We start from the raw sequence: 20570 nt of genomic DNA, 5'->3' as shown, positions 1-20570 counted from the left end.
ATACATATATATCATATGACAAGGTATATAAAGATATATATAACAAAGTGTGTGTATGTGTATATATACATATATGATAAAGAAAATTCCATTCTATGACAAATCCTTTCACCTGCCTTTATTTTTTTGCATAGAGTCTGGAAGGTGAGGAAGTGGCAGGTTTGAACAGGCTTGGTGGTCATGAATCATGCTATGCATATAACTTGATGTAATTACCATCTCTTGTCCACCATTTTCTGCTTTTCCTCCTCATTGAATTTACTTTTATCCCTTTTGATTTATTAATTTTTTTTCTTTTTGCTTCTTCTCCTCCCTTTCTTTTTCTCTGTCTTCCTAACTTTCCTACTTTGGGTTCCTCTCCTTTCCCTTCTTGATTAAATTCCTAAAATCTCCAACTCTCATCCTTTCTTTATCTAGTCTCTGTCACGAAGCACATTCGGAACTATGAAGATAGATAAATTAACGCAGATGGTCCTTCAAACCCCCTATTTGCTAGTAGCACTTTCACTGCACTTAAAAAATTTTGTTTTGCCTTACTCTCCCCTCAACCCTCCTCCCCAAGGTAAAGATGAAGGTGGGGAACGAACACTACTTACTGCTAAAATGGTGATAATTTTGCCTAGGGATAGGGAGAGTCAGGAACATCTTGAGAAAATTTCAGCTACATCCGTAGGTGTGTCTTCAGTAAAAGGTAGTTAAAAATCAGTTTTGAAACCTGGATTTCCATAATGTGTTACAACATGTTCTATATACAATATAAGGTGAAAAAAGGCTAAATCTGGTTTATAGTACTTTCTGCTCGTTAGCACAGCAGATGAAAAGAGGATGTGGATTCATCCTGTTTTTTGATCCTGCTGATTGGATATATGAGGCATTTGTTAAACCACGACTGTTACAGGATTAAAGGAGGGTATTCTTGATCACCTTTGTATTGAACGTGATATTTTCTAGCTCGTGGATGGATAGGAAATCATATCCTGCACATTGAACAGAGCAGCTTCACCCAACACAGAAGTTATCAGGAAACTGGAGGTTAAGGACACGCAGTTTAAGAAGTCATTTTCAAGATGTTCCTAACTGGTGCATCTTGCCCAGTTAGCCGGATTCTAAGGGCTAGGATGAAAGGCGTCCCGGGAGCTGGCCGGGAAACTGGCCGGGGGCTTGGGCCCACAGCTCCAGAGCTGTGGGAGCGCGGAGGAAAACCGCCTGCTGCCGTACCGGAACCGTGAGGAGCAGGGGCTCCCGCTGGGAGCCTCCTTAGGGAGCGGGGGTGGGCAGGGATGCTCAGAGCAGGCGTATGAGGCCGCTTCAGAGACGACCCTCCGCGCCAGGGTCTGGCTCGCGTGCTCTGGAGCCGCGGGGCAATAACGGAAGAGAGGAGGCAGCCTGCCCTTTAATCCCGGAGACCTGTTCCCCACCAGTCCCCGTACGGCCCCGCCCCCTTCTTCCGAACGCCCTCCGTGATTGGTTGCGGTTGCGTCTCGGGGCGGGCTGTAGAGGACAACTTCTCTTTCGGATTGGCTGCGTGCTGTTTACTCAGCGTTCTGTCCAGCGAGGGCCAGCCCTTTGGAGGGGGAGGCCTCCTTTCATTGGTTCCTGACCGTTTCCTTGGGGACGTGGCGCCGCGGCCGGCCGGGGCCCTCCTTCCGGCCAAGGGACTCTGAGAAGCGGCTGGGCTGAGGCTGTAGGCTAGCGTCCTGGGACCCCCCTGAGTCGGCGTTCGGGCCGCAGCACGGGGACCCCCGGGGACGTGTCGCGGCCTGTGGGAGAGCGAGTCCCGGCGTCGGCGGGGGAGACAGGCAGCAGGGAAGAGTGCCCAGCTGGCCCGGGGAAGCGGCGAAGCCGCTCCCCTGACCAGTGGGAGCAGGGGCTGCCGGAGCCGGGCCAGGCCGGCGGGGCTCTGCGGCCCAGGCCTCCTCCCAGGCCGGCCCCTCTCCAGGCTGGCGCAGACGGAGATGCCCGGGACGAGGAAGCCTCCTTGTCTGGGGAAAAGGAAAAGGAGGTGACAGGGGCTGAGCCCCCCGCCCCGCCCCGAGGGAGCCCATGGCCAGGTAGGGGTGTAGGGGAGTGTGTGTGTGTGTGTGTGTGTGTGTGTGTGTGTGTGTGTGTACACACGTATATGTGGATGTGAGTGTGACAGTGTATGTGGTTGTGTGTGAGACTGTGGGTGTGTCATTGCGTTCAAGAGTACATGTGTATACGTGTCAGTGTGAGTTGTGTGACTGTGTGAGGTTGTGTGTGTGTCATTCTTTAGTACTTCCCCACCTCCTCTACACCCTCCTGTCCCCGCCCCCCCCCCCTTCCCTCCACTCCGGCCACGCTCCTTAACCGGCATTCAAGGTCTCTTAGGACAGCCCCAGCTTTTAGCCTTAGTACCGAGCCCTTCCTGAACTGCCAGCGCACGCCCATCTCCTGGCCTTTGCTTACTCCTGGCCCGTATCTAGACTCTTATCTTCCTTCCCAAGGTACCCCCCAATCACACAGAGGTCATTACCCCTTGCTCGGGCTCCACTTCCTCAATGAGTTCCCAGGCTTCCCCAAGCTAAACGATCTGTCCCGCTGGGCTTTCTCAGAGTTTTTCTTTGGCCCCCTCTTGAGAACCTTGTAGCATCCATTCATGTTACCTGTTTAATCTTTCCTATTAAAATCCGAGCTCCTTCCTGGAGGGCAGGAACCGTGTTTTTATCTTTGTATTCTTCTCACCATTAAATCATTGAGTGTGACAAATTCACTAATTGTACAGATCTTGGTGCCCACTGCTCATGTTGAAAGTTTGGGGAGAAAATAGGCAGAAAGTCTAGGACTCTGTAAGTCACTTATTTGTTACTCAGTTATACCACAATGTTATATCATATGCCAGGAGATTCCAGATCTTGTAGTCTTTTTTGGGCCTGTGGTTCAATTAGTGTAGTATGGTGCCTAATGAAGAAACCCCCTTTACCAAATGCAGATAGGCACTTAATTTTGCTACTTTTTGTTTTAGAGTTGTGTGGGAGCCTCAGGTGTTTAAGTGACTTGCCCAGGGTCTCACAGCCAGTATCTGCCCTAGGTGTTATTTGAAACCAAGTCTTCCTGTTCCTCCAGGCTGAGTGTCCACTATGGTACAGGCCTCTCCCATTCTTATGGGTAGGAAAAATGTCATTTTCGGTACTTTGTCCAGTTATCATTCTCTGCTCTGTAGATAGATGTACTTTTTCAATATTTGCTGTTAACTAGAGCTTTACAAGCCTTAAAATACTATGTAAATGTTAATTATTCTCATCACTGTCATTATTATTACCAGGCTGAATTTTTTCTGGAAAAATTGTCTTTAGAATCCTTAGGCCTGGTCTTTTTTTTTTTTTAAATTTTTTGGCAGGCAATGAGGGTTAAGTGACTTGCCCAGGGTCACACAGCTAGGAAGTGTCTGAGGCCAGATTTGAACTCAGGTCCTCCTGAATCCAGGGCCAGTGCTTTATCCACTGTGCCGCCTAGCTGCCCCCAGGCCTAGTCTTTTGAATCAGTACAGAAAGTTAATCTTAAAGTTAAGAACTTTTTCAAGACTTTTGGGAGGGACTCTTGCTTTTCTAGCAGCTTGCTTGAAATATTTAATTGCTGTGACTCTGTAATTTCTTTTTGTGAGATTGTGCAGGGAGATAAATGATCTTCTATTTAATATCATAGTTTTGATTTCTTAAATTCCATTCCTTGAATTTCATTCAAATTATACCAGGTGGTCCATGCAAACTTTGCAAAGCTAGTACAGTACATTTAGATCCTATTAAAAGTCAGCTTATTGATCTGTAGCAAGTATTTTGATCGTGCTATGTTGTTAGCATTTTCCGTTGGTATCAATGAATTATAAGAATTTGTTTTTTCGCTTTTCTAATGGTTTATTTTATTTCAGGATTAGTTTTTCATATCTCTGCCCGGCTTCCTGGTATTTTACCGTACCTACGTTTGCACGTCAGCGGGTAACCTTTCTGGGACTTTTCCTCATATCCTGTCTCCTTCTACTTATGGTTCTAGTGGACTTTCGACACTGGGGCTCTACCTCACCTCAAGATAGACAGTATGAAAGGTGAGTCAACTTCAGTATATCAATGTAAGCTTTATCACGAAGGATAATATTTTAAGAGTGAATGGCTGAACAAGCCACTTTTCTTGTTATGCCCCTTGACCTTTTTAAGGGATGCCTTGAAAAAAAGAAAAATAAAATTTCATACAATTTATCACACAAATATTAAAACTAATTTTCTCATGCTAGGGGTCGAGGCTCAAAATTGTTTATACCATATTTGCCCTGTGGAAAAAGGTCAGGAAAGATTGTAATCAAGTTTTTTTTTTTTAAACAAAGAGTGCATTCTTTTGTTGTTTGCTATAATTTTCTTATATAGTCTTCACAAATGAAGGTAGTGTCCTGAATGGATAGAGTCCTGGATTTTAAATTAGGAAGGCATGAGTTTGAGTCCTGTCTCAGCATTCTAGGCATATGTTGCTGAGCATATCAGTCTCGGGATTAGTTTACTGACTTGAAAAATGGAGATAATAGATTGTTGCACAAATCAAATGTTAAATCCTTTTACAACCTTGAAGTGTTATATACTTTATAGCAGTGATTCGTTTTGATATGTTTTATAGTTTCTGATGTAGTTAGCAATAAAATTAAAAGTATTCTTTGGCATGTTTAGATGTTCTTGTCATCTTCGAAACACAGCTTTTTTTTTTTTTCTAACAAGGAGCCCTTTTGAAGATATTTTATTTAGGTAACTGGGCTTTATATTTCTTTGTTAAATTATTTGAATCTTGCACAAATGCCTTTTTTATTCCCAAGGTAAAAGAAGTTACATTTTAACCTTATTTTTATTGATTCTATCTTTTGTTTTTTATACTTTCATTTTAAAATAGGTACCATAGTGATACAGAGCGATACTAAGACAGAAATCAGGAAATTTGGGGCCTATTCCTTGCCTTTATTACTTCTAATTTGATTTTTTTACTTTGGGCAAGTTACTTAAACTCTGGCCTCAATTTCCTTATCTGCAAAATGTAGGTTTGGCATTAGTCCAAGCTTTTAAACTGTTACCTTTTATGATTCTATGAAATATTCCCAAGCATTACCTCTTTTAGAGCTGCCTGGCACAAGAGGTTTTTCCTATTTCCAGCTCCTCACTAGCCCTAAAAATCAGGAGAGGCTCCTCTCTGAAACTTCTCTTAACATTTCTGAAATATTGTACTTCATTTTCTCTTTCTGAAGCCTTACCTCCATGAATTTATCTTCAGTCTTCTTGTTTATCTTCTTGAAATACTGAACTTTTAAGGGAAGGAAAGGATTTGACTCTGACAGAATGATCATCTCATCTGATATGTCTTATATGTCTCATCTGATGTGTTTATTCACACTGTCATGAGAGGCTTATGTTCAGAGTGTAAGAATCACTTTAATACTTCATTAAACCATTTATCTCTGACTCCCCTTGGACTGATTCATTATTGCTAGGTTATCTGTGAAGATTATGGAGACCTCATAATTTTGGACCCCTAATATAATAATAGAATTATAGAATGTTAGAATTGAAAGCTACCTTAGAAATTATCTTGTTCAAACCCTTTGCTTTATAGAGAAGGCAACAAATACGGAAAAGCAAAGTGATTTGCCCAAAGTCACACATATAGTTTGTATCAAAGGAACTAAAACCCATGTTTTCTGCCTCCTTTTCTTTCTACTTTTCTACCCAGGCTAGTGAAATTTCTTGCTTACTTAGTCTATGGCCTGTTGAGCATTCAAAAATTTTATTTAGAAAAAAAAAAAGTTAAATACACACTGTCTCAAACATATAGGAATGCCTCATTTATTTGGTGGTTACTTATTTTGTACCCTCACCTTTCCAAAACATAGCTGACAATTTGGAAAGGCAGTGGAGTACTAAAAAAACATCAGACTTAGACTTGAGAGTAATGTTTGAATCCCATTGATGATTCACTAACTGTATGACCAGGAGCAAGTCACTTAATTTCTGCAAAATGAAGATAATTTGTATCACGTATTTGGTAGGTTTACTGTTAAGAAAGTGCTTTTAAGTTACATAAAGACAAAAGATACCCCCCCAAAGTATTCTTTTTAAATTAAATTAAATTTAATTAAATTTAATTAAATTTAATTTTTTCGGGGCAATGGGGGTTGAGTGACTTGCCTAGGGTCACACAGCCAGTAAGTGTCAAGTGTCTGAGGTCAGATTTGAACTCAGGTCCTCCTGAATCCAAGGCTGGTGCTTTGTTCAGCTGCCCCCCAGTATTCTTTTTTTATAAAAGAAAATGTGTTTGTAAACCTTAAAGCATCACATGAATGTGAATTTCTGTCATCATCAATAATAATAATAATGAGCATCCCTTCCACAAAAATCCTGCTCTTATGTTTCATTGTGGTATGAAGGTGATTCTCAATTCTTTTTTTTTGGTGAGGCAGTTGGGGTTAAGTGACTTGCCCAGGGTCACACAGCTAGTAAGTTGTCAAGTGTCTGAGGCCAGATTTGAACTCAGGTTCTCCTGACTCCAGGGCCGGTGCTCTATCCATTGAGCCACCTAGCTGCCCTAAAGATACATCTTTGTGTTGTTTTTTTTTGTAGGGCAATGAGGGTTAAGTGACTTGCCAAGGGTCATACAGCTAGTGTCAAGTGTCTGAGATCAGATTTGAACTCAGGTCCTCCTGAATCCAGGGCCAGTGCTTTACCCACTGCACCACCTAGCTGCCCCTGTGATTCTCAATTCTAAAGTCTGTATCAGCAGACTGAAAAGTCTGACAGGTCCTACTAAGCTGGAAACGCTTGGTGTCAGGCCAGTGGGGATGGATTTGAGGTCTGGCCTAGCTAAGTATGAAGATACCACCAATGAAGTTGCCCACAGCACATTTTTCTTTTTTTCTTTTTAAAACCAAAAATTTCTAATGTTGTTCCTTCCCAGTAGCCTCATTTTTTTTCCTAGAGGAATTTTTGTCTAGTTTGAAGCACTGCTTTGTTTTATTATGAGGCTGCTGGTATGATACCCACAACTTCCTTCAGCTAAACAGAGAAATCCTTTTATCAAGAACTTATTATGTGACAGACACTGTGCTAACTCCTTTGAGTACAAGTGTAAGCAAGCAAGACAGTCCCTGCCCTCCAGGAGCTTATCATGGGTGAGCTGAAGAGCAGGGACTTTGGGTAAGGGGGGGGGAAGGTAGCAGTTGAGAAATATGGAGAGCGAGTCCAGGTGTGAGTGTAAATTGGAAATTGTTAATGCTTGACTGAGTAAAGGAGTTGGGGCAGATGCTAGTAACAAAGATTCCCTTTTTGAGAATGCAGCAGGAAAAGAAGTATTCATTTGTTTAAGAAACAAGGTTGAATCTCAAGAATGAAATTGAAATGAGAGATTCTTGTGAGCCTTTGGCATCACCATTATACCAGCCATCTATGCTTAAAATTTGAGTGTGTTCTTTGATGCCTTTTCCCTCACCTTCTACCATACAGTGAGATGAGAGTTTCTTTTGATTCTAATTCTTTGGTGTCTCCTATCCACCATCTCCTTTTACATTCCTATTGGTAGTACTCTTAAGTCATCATTATCTCTCCCCTACACTGTTGCAGTGGTCTCTAGAGCAATCTCCCTACCTCCGGTTTCTTTCCCTGATCTGGTTTTGCCTAGACATTGTCTATGATGTACTCCAGTGCAACTGCTTCAATGGCTTCTGTCTTTGCAAGTCAGTAAAGTCTCAGTTCCTTAGCTTGGTATCCATGTTAGCTTTCCAGAGCAGTAGTCTACCTTTGTAGCCTTCTATCCTGTCATTCCTTATATGAAAACAACTTAGACCATTAATTGTGCCATGAACATGCCCTGTCTTTTTACATCTCCTTCTGTTCCCCACTTTTGAAGTGCTCCCAGATTTCTCTTTCCCTCTATCTATACCTCTCAAAATCCTATCTGTCCTCTTTCATGAAGCCTCCATTGATTCCCCTAGTTATAAAAGACCTTTACTTCCTTGAATCTCTCATAGGCTTTGTTTATTCTGTTATTCACTTAATATATTGTATTTTGTATTGTAGTTATTTGTATATCAGTCATTTATTTCCCTGCTGTAGTGTAAAGTCCTTGAGGACAGGGACTAGTGTCTTATTTGTCTTTGTATTACCCTCAAACCTTTTATTTCTTTTAATGCTTGATACTTATTACATGCTTAGCATATTAATACTTAGTATGTTAATATGAGCTATTATTAGCAAACTTTTACTGAATTGAATTGGAAAAAAAAAGAATCCACCTTATTTCCTAGTAGCTAACTGAATTTTTCCTATTGACAATAAAGACAGTTTTCTCAGATAATATATAAGTTTTGTGGAGCTAATCTCTGATCTTCAAAGTTGCTTTTCTGGGTACATATTATAGTCCTAAGTCATATAGGACCATTGAAGATGAGAGTTAAAAGGGGCCATAGAGATTGTCTAGTGCAGGGCCCTTGTTTGAAAGAAAGTGATTGGCCCATGGTCATATGACCAAGTGGCATTGCCTGGACTTGGAACTTGCTGTTCTAACTCCCCAGTCCTGAGTTCTTTCCATTTTGCTGCAGCTTCATTTATTTATTCATCCATCCATCCATCTATCTGTGTGTATAAAGTACTTTATGTAAATTATCTCATTTGATCTCTGCCATAGCTCTGTGAGATTGATGGTACACAAGAGAGTCAGTTTGCCTTAGTGGACTCAGAAAGACCTGGGTTCACATTCTCCTAATTTTGTAATCATGGACTAGTCCCTGAACTTCTGTTTCCTCACCTCTAAATTGGAAATGATAATATCTGTAGTCCCTACCTCATAAGATTGTTGTGAGACTCAAATAAAGCTGTCTTTGAGAAATGCTTTGCAAACTTTAAAGCACAACATAAAGGCCGGCTTCTGTTTAGTTGTTTTTTTTCCATCAGACAAATGAAGAAACTGAGTCCTCAGGACAAGGTTAGACAGTAAATGTCCACCATACTTTTAGCTATGATGTGATTAGCTGAACTCTGCAAAGAGTGACAGTTTAGACACTCCAAGGGGCAAACAGGAAGGAGCTGGTTGCCATAGGTTGACAAGTTGCCCCTTTAATTGAGTTTTATACTATAATTGACTTCTGTTTGAAGCCCTAAAAGGGGGCATAATTGGTGTTGATTTTAGATACTGGGTATTGGCTTAGTTTAATCCTGTTATGTTTTCAGTATAATGGCACTAAAAAGCCATTGTCTTCCAATTGGGTGTATGCTGATGTATGAGTGGGCAACTTTTCACTGATTCAGCTGAATAGAGAGAAATCCTGCTTTTCCAATGGCAGCAATCAATGTGTTTTAAGGAAAGTCCAAGACAGCTTCTCTTTGGGGACTTGTGGGATCCCAAAGCTTTGGTACCTTTTTCCTTCTAGGATCTCATTTCACTCTGGAAATTGGCTTAATGCAGTATCAGCAAAAGTATTCAGTGCTGATAATTAGCACTGATGCCTACATCATAAAACTATGGGCAATCAAGTCTATTCTGTGCTTGGGAAGCCAAAAAAAAAGGAGCAGGCAGAGTGCGGCTGCCAGTTAGTTAAGTATAAAGAAGCATATCTACATTGTAGAGATTGAGGGATCCAAGATGCTATTACTACAACAGTGATTTATTTTTATTCTATGGATGCTTGTTTGTGTGTATATAATGCAGGAAGTCAGAACTTTGACAGTTCAGTCTGATGATGTCTGGTGTTGATTTGTATTTGGTTATGAAGCAGGAGTGGAGGCTAATCTGTGGAGTGTCAGCTAAAGAGTTTCTGTTATATTTTCTTGCTTTCCAGCTAGTATTCAGATTTTGAGCTGGGGTACAATGAGAAGAATAGGGAGAAAGTGGTTAACGAGGTTGGCATCAAATGAGAACATTCAGTTGCTTGTTTAGCTGGGATCTACCAAAGGTAACTCAAAGATAATGAGGCAAGTTAAGGAAATCTTCCTTGAATGAGACAGAGCCCCACAGTCAAATCCTTGTGTCAGGAACATCTTTCTGTAGGGTACCTATTGTGAAAAGAATGCCTTACTAAGTAAGAATTGGGAGAACACAAAAGTTATTGCTTTTAAGGTGTGGATGCTGGAGGCAGGTAAGTACTGGAAAAGACCCAAGGTAGCATTTTGAACTATAAACCAGCCAACGAAGGCAGGGGTTGTGGAGTGAAAAAAGTGGGAAGATGAGCTTTCAAATCCCAGTGGAATTTTTTAAGCTGTGGAATTTGGGCAGCTTTACTGACTTCTTGGAACTTCAGTTTTCTCATGTGTAAAAAAGAGGGGGGAGGGGCTTGGACTAAATTACCCTGAAAGTTTCTTCAGTTCGAAATCCTGTGGTTCTAGGAGAGGGTTGCTTGAAGGAGCCATGGGATCTGATGTCTAAAGAAACAGTTTTAATTGGTGTATGTAGCGAGGGTAGACTGAAGAGTGGGAGAGATGAGGATGTACAGCAGGAGTTCTTAATCCGGAGTCCATGAATTTGCTTTTTAAAATACATTGACAACTGTATTTCAGTGTGCTTAGTTACTTTTGCGATCCATACTTAAATCTAGTGCATTTAAAAACATTATTCTTAGAAGGGGTCCATAGGCTTCACCAGATCATGGCCAAAGGGTCCACACCCCAGAAAAGTTGAACAGTTCCTCTGAAGGAGAGGGGAAAGGAGGTGGTGAGGGGGAGCAACAGGCTTGTGGAGAAGGGGAGGGGCTCCCAAGTTCAGGGGAATGTCCCCAGGAAGAAGTCATGAGACCTGTGAAAGTAATGGCTTCTGAGGATCAGGTCAAGTGGTGGAAGACTTAAAAGGGGGCTTAGATAGGGACCGACTTTGCCCTGGGGACAGAAACACTCCCCCCTTTTTTTTTTTTTACTGGCTGGTTCCTTAATGGCATTGAAGTGAGTACAAAACTTGTGTAACTTGGCCCCAGTGATTCTCAGCCTCTGTCCCAGCTGTGAGCTCTCTGGAGCTTATTGGTGGGACTTGAGCTCAGGGACTGGGAAATCCCTGATGAAGAACATTGGATTTTTCAGTGCTAACAGATTTTTGCCACCTGCCTCATTCCCATGGACCCTATTTCAGATTAGTGAATACTATCAAATAACTTTCTCTGTCATTTTTCTCTTAAAAAAATGTATTCTAAATTACATAGAACATACATTTATGTCTTCTTAAAAATGTGGTTTTTTTGTAGTAGATGTTTTTTGTTTGTTTGTTTTGTTTTGATTTGTTTTGCGGGGCAATTGGGGTTAAGTGACTTGCCCAGGGTCACACAGCTAGTAAGTGTCAAGTGTCTGAGGCCATATTTGAACTCAGGTCTTCCTGAATCCAAGGTTGGTGCTTTATCCACTGCGCCACCTAGCTGCCCCAGTAGATGTGTTTTTAAAAAAGATTTACTATTGCTATCAGTTTTGGGCAATCATATATTAATTTATTCAATATTATATACCATTAAAGGATTGACCACATGTCTTCTTAACCATATGGTCTCAAGCCAAGTGGTAGAGAAAGCAGGGAGAGAGTTTCAGCATACCAGTTAGCTTGAGCAGGTGAAAAACCCCAGAAGACCTACCAGACCTACTCTGTCTTAAAAAGAGAGAGCCAAGAGAGCCTCTAAAACCCCAAAGGCTCTAAAGGCCTCTTCTGAGGGTTTATATCCTCTTTTGATAGAGGTGGGTCATTATACCTTGATCACCGCTAATTGGTTAGCATCATTCAATTTCGTTGGTTGACATGATTTGAAGGTGGCTCACGTTAAAATGTACTCTACCATTGACATCAGGGAAAAGTGTGCAAAAGATCTTCCCTGAAGTTGCTCAAGGCAAAGTCCATTATGTAGGTGTGGTTTTCCTTCACTGAGCTAGACAAAAGAGTCTATCTCCATTTCTTTTGTTCCCTTGGGTTTGTCCCAGATCTAGGAGAACTAGACTTTCTGGGGAAGGGTTAGGGATGGAGAAAAGACTGAGAAACTGATCTCTGGCCCCCCCACCCCCCACCCCCGCAAGAAATCCATTATTAATAATTATTTTCTCTCATAGAATAGGAAAGATCACTTCATTTCTGTTTCTGCTTGGCCATTTTGATTTCAGGATTTAAAAATATTATATTTTTTGGTTTTAGTTAATAATAATTTTGGGGGGAAAGTTTGCCTTTTGACTGTGACAATGAACTCTGCTGTCTGAGATGCAAGTCTTCTGAAACACAGGCTAGATTATTCTGAAGTGTGGGTCAGTCAGTCAACATGTATGAAGTGCTTACTCTGTGCCAGGCCCCTTGGGATACAAAAAGAGGGGAAAGACAGCCCCTGCTCTCCAGGAGTTTATAATCTAAGGGGGGAAGGGTCGGTGCAGAGTGAGTGATAAGAGTATGTTCTAGCGTTATAGCATTTGCCAGTATAGGATTGTATGATCTAGAGCAAATCCACATAGAGTTTGCCACTTGTGAATATGCTTATGAAGTGCTTTCTGTGTGCCAGTTACAGTGAGAATTGTTGGGCAAACAAAAACAAAAAAATGGAAGTCTGCCATCAAGGATCTTGATTTTCTATTAGGGGAAACAATATGTACAAATAAAAGTAAATTCAAAGCATAGTCAATAAAAGTAATTTCAGGGGTTGAAGGGTCTAGGAAATAGATCAAGAGAAGCCTGATGTGGCCCTTCAACTATATTTTTTGTTTTTTGTTGGGTTGGTTTTTTTTTTTTTTTTTGGTTTTTAGGTGAGGCAATTGGGATTAAGTGATTTGCCCAGGGTCACATAGCTAGTAAGTGTCAAGTGTCTGAGGCCATATTTGAACTCAGATCCTCCTGACTCCTGGGCTGGTTCTCTATTCACTGCACTGCCTAGCTGTCCCACTTCAACTGTGTTTTGAAGGGAGCTAGGGATTCTGGGAGTGGAGGGGACACATTTCACAAACAGGTTAACTATGCAGAGAGAGGCCAGGGGTATAGATGGACTGTGGAGTTTTGTACAAGGAACATCAAGTGAGCCAGGTTGACTGGAATATAGAGTGTGCCAAGGGAAGTAATGTGTAATATATCTGGAAAGGTAAGCCAGTTTGTGAAGGTCTTTAAAAGCAAATAGGTTTGTATTGTACAGTGGAACTCCCACAAAGAGATAGCATAAAGGCAGAATTGATAAACCTTTGACAGCCAATTGGATGTGGGACATGAGGGCATGGGAAGAGTCACAGGTGACGGGGATTCATAATCTTTTTTTGCCAGGGTTTCATGATATTCTTGGACATAGTTTGCTCAGTTATTCCACACCTGGTGCAATGGATCACTCAGAGCCTGGGGATTCAAGTAAACAGTCCTTTTACTAGAAACACCATCCTGGGGTAAATGCAATTTAGGAAGCTAAAAGCAAATAAAAGCCACCAGCAGGGAAGGAGGGCCCCTGGGATCTCAGGAGCTGTCTGCCCAAGTCCTCAGAAGTGCTTTTGTCCTCTTCTGGTTCACAGGGCCCACAGCTGGATCTCAGATCAGTCGGCCTGGGATCAGAGTTAACTCCACCTGTACCACTTGCTTCCAGTAGCACCAGTTGGTATAGTGGGAGTGTTGGGGTTAACTCTTGCCTACCCCCCAGCCCCCCATCAGTAACCTGGCCCACTGCAAACCGTTACCCAATTGATTGGTACTTATTTCGTTTCCATTTCAAGTTCTACAGTAACAGGTCACCGTTTCTTATACTGTCCCTTGTCTTGTTCTTCTTTATATATTGAAATGTTTGTTTTCATTGATGATTCAAATCACATTAAAAAAAAGGGAGGCAAGTATGATTCTGAGGTTGCAAATTTGGGTGGCTAGAAGGTTAGCACTGCCCTCGATAGAAATAGGGAAGTTAGGAAGATGGTGAATATTTGGTATGTTTCAGTATTATAATGATGGATATTTCAATGAAGTTCATCGAAGATGATGGTGAATGATTCTGAGATGTGAGTCTTGATATAAAGTCTGTGTGAGGAGCACATTATATTGGGAAGAAGGGTATAGGTTTAATCTTGTTTATTTACATGTTATTTTTTCCACAGCTTTATGGGAAACACCACTATCCAAGTAGGAAAAAGGCAGATCTTTTATCCATTGTACAGTGATGCATAGCAACTTGAATCCAGGGCCGGTGCTTTATCCACTGTGCCACCTAGCTGCCCCTGAAATCAAGACTTTCAAAATTGCTTTTCTTTATAATAGTGTCATTGTATAAATAAGTTCTTACTTCACTGCATCAGTTTGTGGAGGTCAATGAACAATACTCTTAAAGGCAGCAGGCATTATTAACATTGGTTAATTCTTTGGGAGGAGCAGACTTGGTAAAGCATTCTGACTGTGTTCACATTTGTCAGTACAGTCATCAGTATTGAAATCTGTTCTAGAAACCCTTCTTTCCTGTGCTTTCTAAATGTGGGGGGATTTGGCTTCTATTCTCCATGGCTGCTCAACTCTTGCTCCCTTTCTCCCTTTTCTCAGGTATTTAGCTCGAGTAGGAGAACTGGAAGCTACAAACACTGAAGATCTAACTCTGAATTATGGCCTTGTGGTGGACTGTGGCAGCAGTGGCTCCAGGATTTTTGTTTATTTCTGGCCACGTCATAATGGGAACCCACATGACTTATTGGATATCAAACAGATGAGAGATCGCAACAGCCAACCAGTGGTTAAAAAAATCAAACCAGGTACCAATTGGGCTATGTTCTTGTTATGGTGATAAATGACTGCATAAATAGGACTGGGTAGGGGAAAAGAAGGAAGGAAGTCGTCTTTTCTCCTCATAACTGCTATATGGTGGAGACAGAAAGTGGATTTCTTGTTCTGTGTCCTCATAAATTCATGTTTCAAATCAATCGATTTAGCAAACTTTTATTAAGTACCTACTGCTTACAGAGCCCTAATCCTAGATCTTAGTGAGACATATCCCTGCCCTGATGGAGCTTACGTTCTACTAGGGAGAACAGGTAATCTGAAGAGAGTGAGAGTATGGAACAGCTGGGAGTCTTCTAGGATGAGGTGGTGTTGGCACCTGAGCTGATCTTTGACGGATGATGGTGATTTTGAGAAAATGAGGGAGAATATTGCAGGCACATGGTTGGATGGTGCAGATGTGAAATTGAATTTGGAGCACAACTAGTAGTCCAGCTTGGCTGATCCAGTGTATACAAGGAACTGTGAGATAAGGACTAGGAAGGTAGGTAGGAGACATTTTGTTTTGTTTTTTGTTTTAACATTTTTTATTCATTTTAAACTTAAATACAAAACAAGACAAAAAAAATATTTCCATGTACACAGCAGAACATGAGAGAGGATTCATTATGAAACAATAAATTTCCATTTCATGAAAACCTATGTAATAAATCCTACACATTGTTTTCAAAGCAAACCTGCTTTTCTGTGCTTCCTTCTAGGTAAGATCATACTATATAAATTTTTATTTGTTAGTTCTTTCTCTGGAGGTAGATAGCATCTTCTTTCATAGATTCAAGTCTTTTTATGTTTTTCTAAATCAACCAGCTCATCATTTCCTATGCCACAGCAATATTCGGCACAACCATATCTTATCTGAGAGATTGTTTATGAAAGTTTTCCCCCAGTTTTCAACTTTTAATCTTGGCTACATTGGTTTTATTTATACAAGAAATTTTTAATTAAAAATAATTGAAAATGGGGCAGTTAGGTGGCGCAGTAGATAGAGCACTGGCCCTGGAGTCAGGAGGACCTGAGTTCAAATCCGGCCTCAGACACTTAACACTTACTAGTTGTGTGACCCTGGGCAAGTCACTTAACCCCAATTCCCTTGCCGCCCCCCCCCAATAAATAAATAATTGAAATTATCCATTTTATACATTGCAGAGCCATTTGTGAGAGCCTTAAATTCCAGGATGGGAGTTTGCATTTTATCTTGAAGGACATGGAGAACCACTAAATGCTTCAGGTGTATGCCTGAGAGATATAATATGTTGGTGGCTGTGTGAACATCAGGTTGGGTGAAGGAGAGATTGGAAGTAGGGAGTCCACTTAGGAGGCTGTTGATAGTAGTCTTGGTGAAAAGTGATGAGGATCTAAAAAGCAGGATGAAGAGAAGTGGGGAGAAATAAATGGACAGGAGAAGTGCTATGAAGGAAGACTTGATGAGTCTTTCTGACGATGGAATGTGGAAGGTGGGGGAGAGGAAAGAGTGGAAGATGACCCCGAGGTTAAAAGTAGGTAGTCTGGGGCTGGTGATGCTCTTCCCAGACACAGGGACGTTTGAAGGATTCTGGCAGTGGGATCCTCTGGACTGGGGGGTGGGCAGTTTTTTTTTTTAAATGTATGAGGTATTTTATTTTTTCCGTTACATGTAAAGATAGTTCTCAACTTTTGTTTATACATGCTTTACAATTTCAGATTTTTCTCCCTCCCTCCCCTCCCTCCCCCCTCCCCTAGACAGCAGGTAATCTGATATAGGTTATATCTATATATCTCTATACATATACATATAGATATATATATATATACACACACATATATATATATATACACATAATAACATTAATCCTATTTCTGCATTAATCCTGTTACAAGAAAAAGAATCAGAGCAGTGATGCAAAACCTCAAAATAGAAAAAAAAACAGCACCCAAAACAAAAGAAATAATATGGTTCAATCAGCATCTATACTCCACAGTTCTTTCTTTCTTTTTTTTTCTTGGATTTGGAGATCCTCTTCTATCATGAGTTCCCTGGAACTCTTCTGTACCATTGCATTGGTGAGAAGAATATAGTCCTTCACAGTAGGTCGACACTCAATGTTGATGATACTGTGTACAAGGTGGGCAGTTTTTTAAACTGTGTATTGAACCTTTACAAATTGTTTTCATTTTTGTAGGTATTTCTGCAATGGCCGACACTCCAGAACATGCCAGTGATTACCTTCGCCCCCTGCTGAGTTTTGCTGCTGCTCATGTGCCTGTGAAGAAACACAAGGAGACACCCCTGTATATCCTGTGCACAGCAGGCATGAGGCTTCTTCCAGAGAGGTGAGAGCCCAGAGAGTTGGAAGAAGATGTGGATTCTGTGCATTTGGAGGCCTCTGGAAGGCCTTTTGCTTATCTCACTAATTGGAGTTTCCTTTGGATTTTCTGCTCCCTGGGAAGGCCATGACATCATTCATGCCTTAGTCCTATCAGTCTGTCAGTCCCTGTGTGCCAGGCACTGTGCCAAGCCTGCCCTCTAGGAGCTCACAGTCTAATGGGGAAGACAAGCAAACAAGTGTATACAAAGCAAACTGTATCCAAGATAAATAGTGAATAATCAGTAGAGGGAAGGCACTGGACTTAAGAAGGGTTGAGAAAAACCCCTGGGAAGAGACAGGATTTAGTTGAGACTTAAAGGAAGCCAGTAGGCAGAATGAGGAGAGAGGGCGTTCCAGGCATGGGGGGCAGACAGGAAGCTCCTGGAGCCAGGAGAATGGAGTGTCTTCTGGACCAGCCAGAAGGCCAGTGTCACTGGCTGGAGCGAGGGGAAAGAAGACTGGAAAGGTAGGAGGGGGCTAGGCTCTGAAGGGCTTTGAATGCCAAACAGAGCATTTTGTATTGGATCCTGGAGGCAACTAGGAGCCACCGGAGTCTATAGAGGAGCGGGGGTGACAGGGTTGGATTGCTCTTTAGAGAAATTGCATTAGTGGCCAGAAGAGGATGGATTGGAGCAGGAAGAGACTGGAGGCCCCCCAGACGGCTAATGCAGTAATCGAGCACGAGGAGACGAGGGCCTGCATCAGAGAGAAGGCGATGTAATCCAAGAGATGATGCAAAGATGAAATCAACAGGTCAAGCAACAGCTTGGATGTGATGAGGAGAGGGAGCGAGGAATCCAGGATGGACTCCTAGAGAGAGAGTCTGAGGGACTGGATGGTGTTGCCCTCTACAGAAATAGGGAAGTTAGGAGATGAGAAAGACTTTAGGGGGAAGATAATTTGTTCTGTTGTGGATGTGTTGAATTTAAGGTGTCTACTGGGCATCCAGTTCAAGATATCTAAAGGCAGGTGGAGATAAGAGATTGGAAATCAGCAGAGAGGTTGAGGCAGGAAAGGGACATTTGAGAATCATCAACATAGTTGTGGTTATTAAATCCCTGGGAGCCGATGAGATCTCTAAGTGAAGCAGGGTGGAGGGAGAAGAGAAGAGACCTCAGGACAGAGACAGGCAGTGGGGAGTGCCTGGGAATTTAGATCGGTGTGAAGGAGGAAGGGCTGGTTTTGGAGCTTGGAGGACTTGAAGAAGGGCTGGCCTGCACCCTAAAAGCTCAGAGAGTTAGACAAGAGCAGCTTGAGAGGCAGAACAGTTGGGGGTTTTTGGGCAGAGTGAGGAACTTAGAGACCTTGGCTATTTTATTTAGAACTGTGAAGGTGACTGCTGGGATGCTGAAATATTGCTCCCCCTGCTGACCAGTTTGGAGACTCTCACTTGGCTCGTCTGTGTCAGGCCTCTGTGGTCTTGATGCTTTTAAAGAGCAAAGCTCAATTCTGCATGGTTGGATCCCGGCTTCTCAGCATCTGGGTTAGTGGGATCTCTTCCACCTCAGTTGGTCAGAGCTAGACCTATTCTCAGTCTGTCATTTTCCTCCCTGTCTTTCTTCTACATCTTTGTTCCATTAAGGAACCCTCTAGAACTTATTTCCTACAAATGCCAGGGCCTCCTGTTTGTGAAACACAGTTAAACTACCAGGTGTTTTTTTGTTTAATTCTGTGGTTTTTCAAGGTAACTTCCAGAAATTCTATCTCCTTTTTTAAAAGCACCTTTCTTTCTTTTCTTTTTTTGATAGCACCTTTTTATTTTTAAAAATTTTTATTTCTTTTTTTTAATTAAAAATTTTTACCACCTTTCTTTTTAAAAAGGTATATTAAATGCCTTTTATTTTTGCATTCTTGATATTTCCCCCCTTACTAAACCCTTCTTTTTGCCAAAGAAAAACATAAGCCAAACCAATCAATTTGTTCAATAAATGTATTTTAAGCCCTTACCAACTGCAAGGAACAGTGTTGGGGGCTGCAGATATAAATAGGAGGAAAAAAATGTCATCCAGAGGCAGATCCATGCTTCTGGTCAGTAAAGGAGAAATCCAGACAGAGTGCTCTAGAAAACTGTGAGGAGATCACTTTCAGCTGTGAGCATAGGGTAGGGTTAGAGGGTCTGGGAAGGCTCTTGTGACGCCTGAGTGGGGCCTGGAGGGAATGAAGATATGGGAAGTAGCCCAAGTGCATATTTAGGATGAGATCATAGAAAAGCTAGTCATTTCCTTGGGCAGCTCAGTGGTACAGTGGTTAGAGTGCTGGGCCTGGAATTGGGAAGACCTGAGTTAAAATCCAGCTTTAGATACTTCCCAAGTTACTTAATATTTGTCTGCCTCAGTTTCCTTATCTGTAAAATGAGGATAATAACAAGCACCAAACTCCCAGGGTTGTTGTGAGGACAAAATGAGATAATACTTGTAAAGTGCTTAGCACATAGGTGCTATATAAATGTCAGCTATTATTATAGGACAGTGATGAGAAATAAAACTGGAAGAGGACGTTGTATTCTTGTGGAGGAGAAATACTTAAATGCTAAGTTAAGAAATTTGTATTTTATTGTCCCTTCAATGGCAGTAGAGAGGAAAGTGACTTGAACACTAGAAAAGACCATTTTAGCAGGTCTGTAAAGTAGATGTGTCAAACTGACTACCTGGCAGCAGAGACCTTCCAGTTCCCAAGTTTTTAATCTGCCGGAACCAGATTCTAATGTAATTGGGAAATGTTGAACAAAATAAGTAAAACTGTAATACAACATAGTGCTAATTTGTGACTTTTAAAGTCATCATGTCCCCACAGGGATCTATTTCCATTTCAATTTGACACCACTGCTGTGAAGGATGGATTTGAAAAGGTAGAATGAGTAGATCTGGGAGAAATGAGATCGATTTCATCTGAGAGTGAACCCAGAGGACTTTAAAACTATTGATTGGCTGTGATGAGATGAAGGAGAAGAGAAGATCAAAGATGTATTCGACCTTTTCATGGGAAGGGCAAATGAGATTTCAGCAATTTGTGAACGTTTAAAGGACCATTTAAGTGTGAGCTGTTGTTATTACTGCTCATTTTTGTCAGCTCATTCAGAACCCAACGTTCTAAAATGCATAATCGACCTGTGTGATTCCTTAGATGTGTTCTAGCTATACAGTCAGCTTTGACTGTCGGGATGGATTGTCCCCAGTGTGAAAATGTGGGGTCAGTCTTGACTGGAAATTCTGTTGTTCACCTGAGTAAGTCACAAAGTCATTCCTGACTATCCCCTGACACCTCTTAAATTAAATAATTTCCTAACCAGATCAGGGAGGGTGCACAGCAGCTCCTTTTGATTGGAGTGTCAGGAAACGGGCACTTTGTGGTCTTTGACCACTGAATGTGGAGGAGAGGATGTAGGTTCAGACTTAGCCTCACTGGCACTCACTTTCCTTACCAATATCCATTCAGAGTCTGTTCTTGTTGATTCCATCTCCACCACATCACGCATCATCCCACAAGGGCATGAAGGGCCACCCATCACGGGTCTGGAGC

General features: G+C 41.7%; 1 protein-coding gene across 2 annotated transcripts in view; it reads left to right on the top strand.

Annotated features, from left to right (window-relative positions):
- The first annotated feature begins 1636 nt into the window (after window positions 1–1636).
- Window positions 1637–20570, top strand: part of ENTPD7 (ectonucleoside triphosphate diphosphohydrolase 7) — a 35376-nt gene continuing 16442 nt past the window's right edge. For both annotated transcript variants that reach the window (XM_043982008.1, XM_043982007.1), the window contains exons 1-4: window positions 1637–2051; window positions 3887–4060; window positions 14476–14681; window positions 16866–17016. In XM_043982008.1, the coding sequence (XP_043837943.1) occupies window positions 2044–2051; window positions 3887–4060; window positions 14476–14681; window positions 16866–17016 (539 nt within the window). In that variant the 5' untranslated portion in view covers window positions 1637–2043. The remainder of the gene's footprint in view (window positions 2052–3886; window positions 4061–14475; window positions 14682–16865; window positions 17017–20570) is intronic.

The sequence above is a fragment of the Dromiciops gliroides genome, chromosome 2, assembly GCF_019393635.1.
Source record: "Dromiciops gliroides isolate mDroGli1 chromosome 2, mDroGli1.pri, whole genome shotgun sequence".
In the NCBI taxonomy this organism is placed as follows: domain Eukaryota; kingdom Metazoa; phylum Chordata; class Mammalia; order Microbiotheria; family Microbiotheriidae; genus Dromiciops; species Dromiciops gliroides.
Note: the sequence above shows the minus strand (reverse complement) of the source record. Positions and strands in the feature narration are given on the sequence as shown.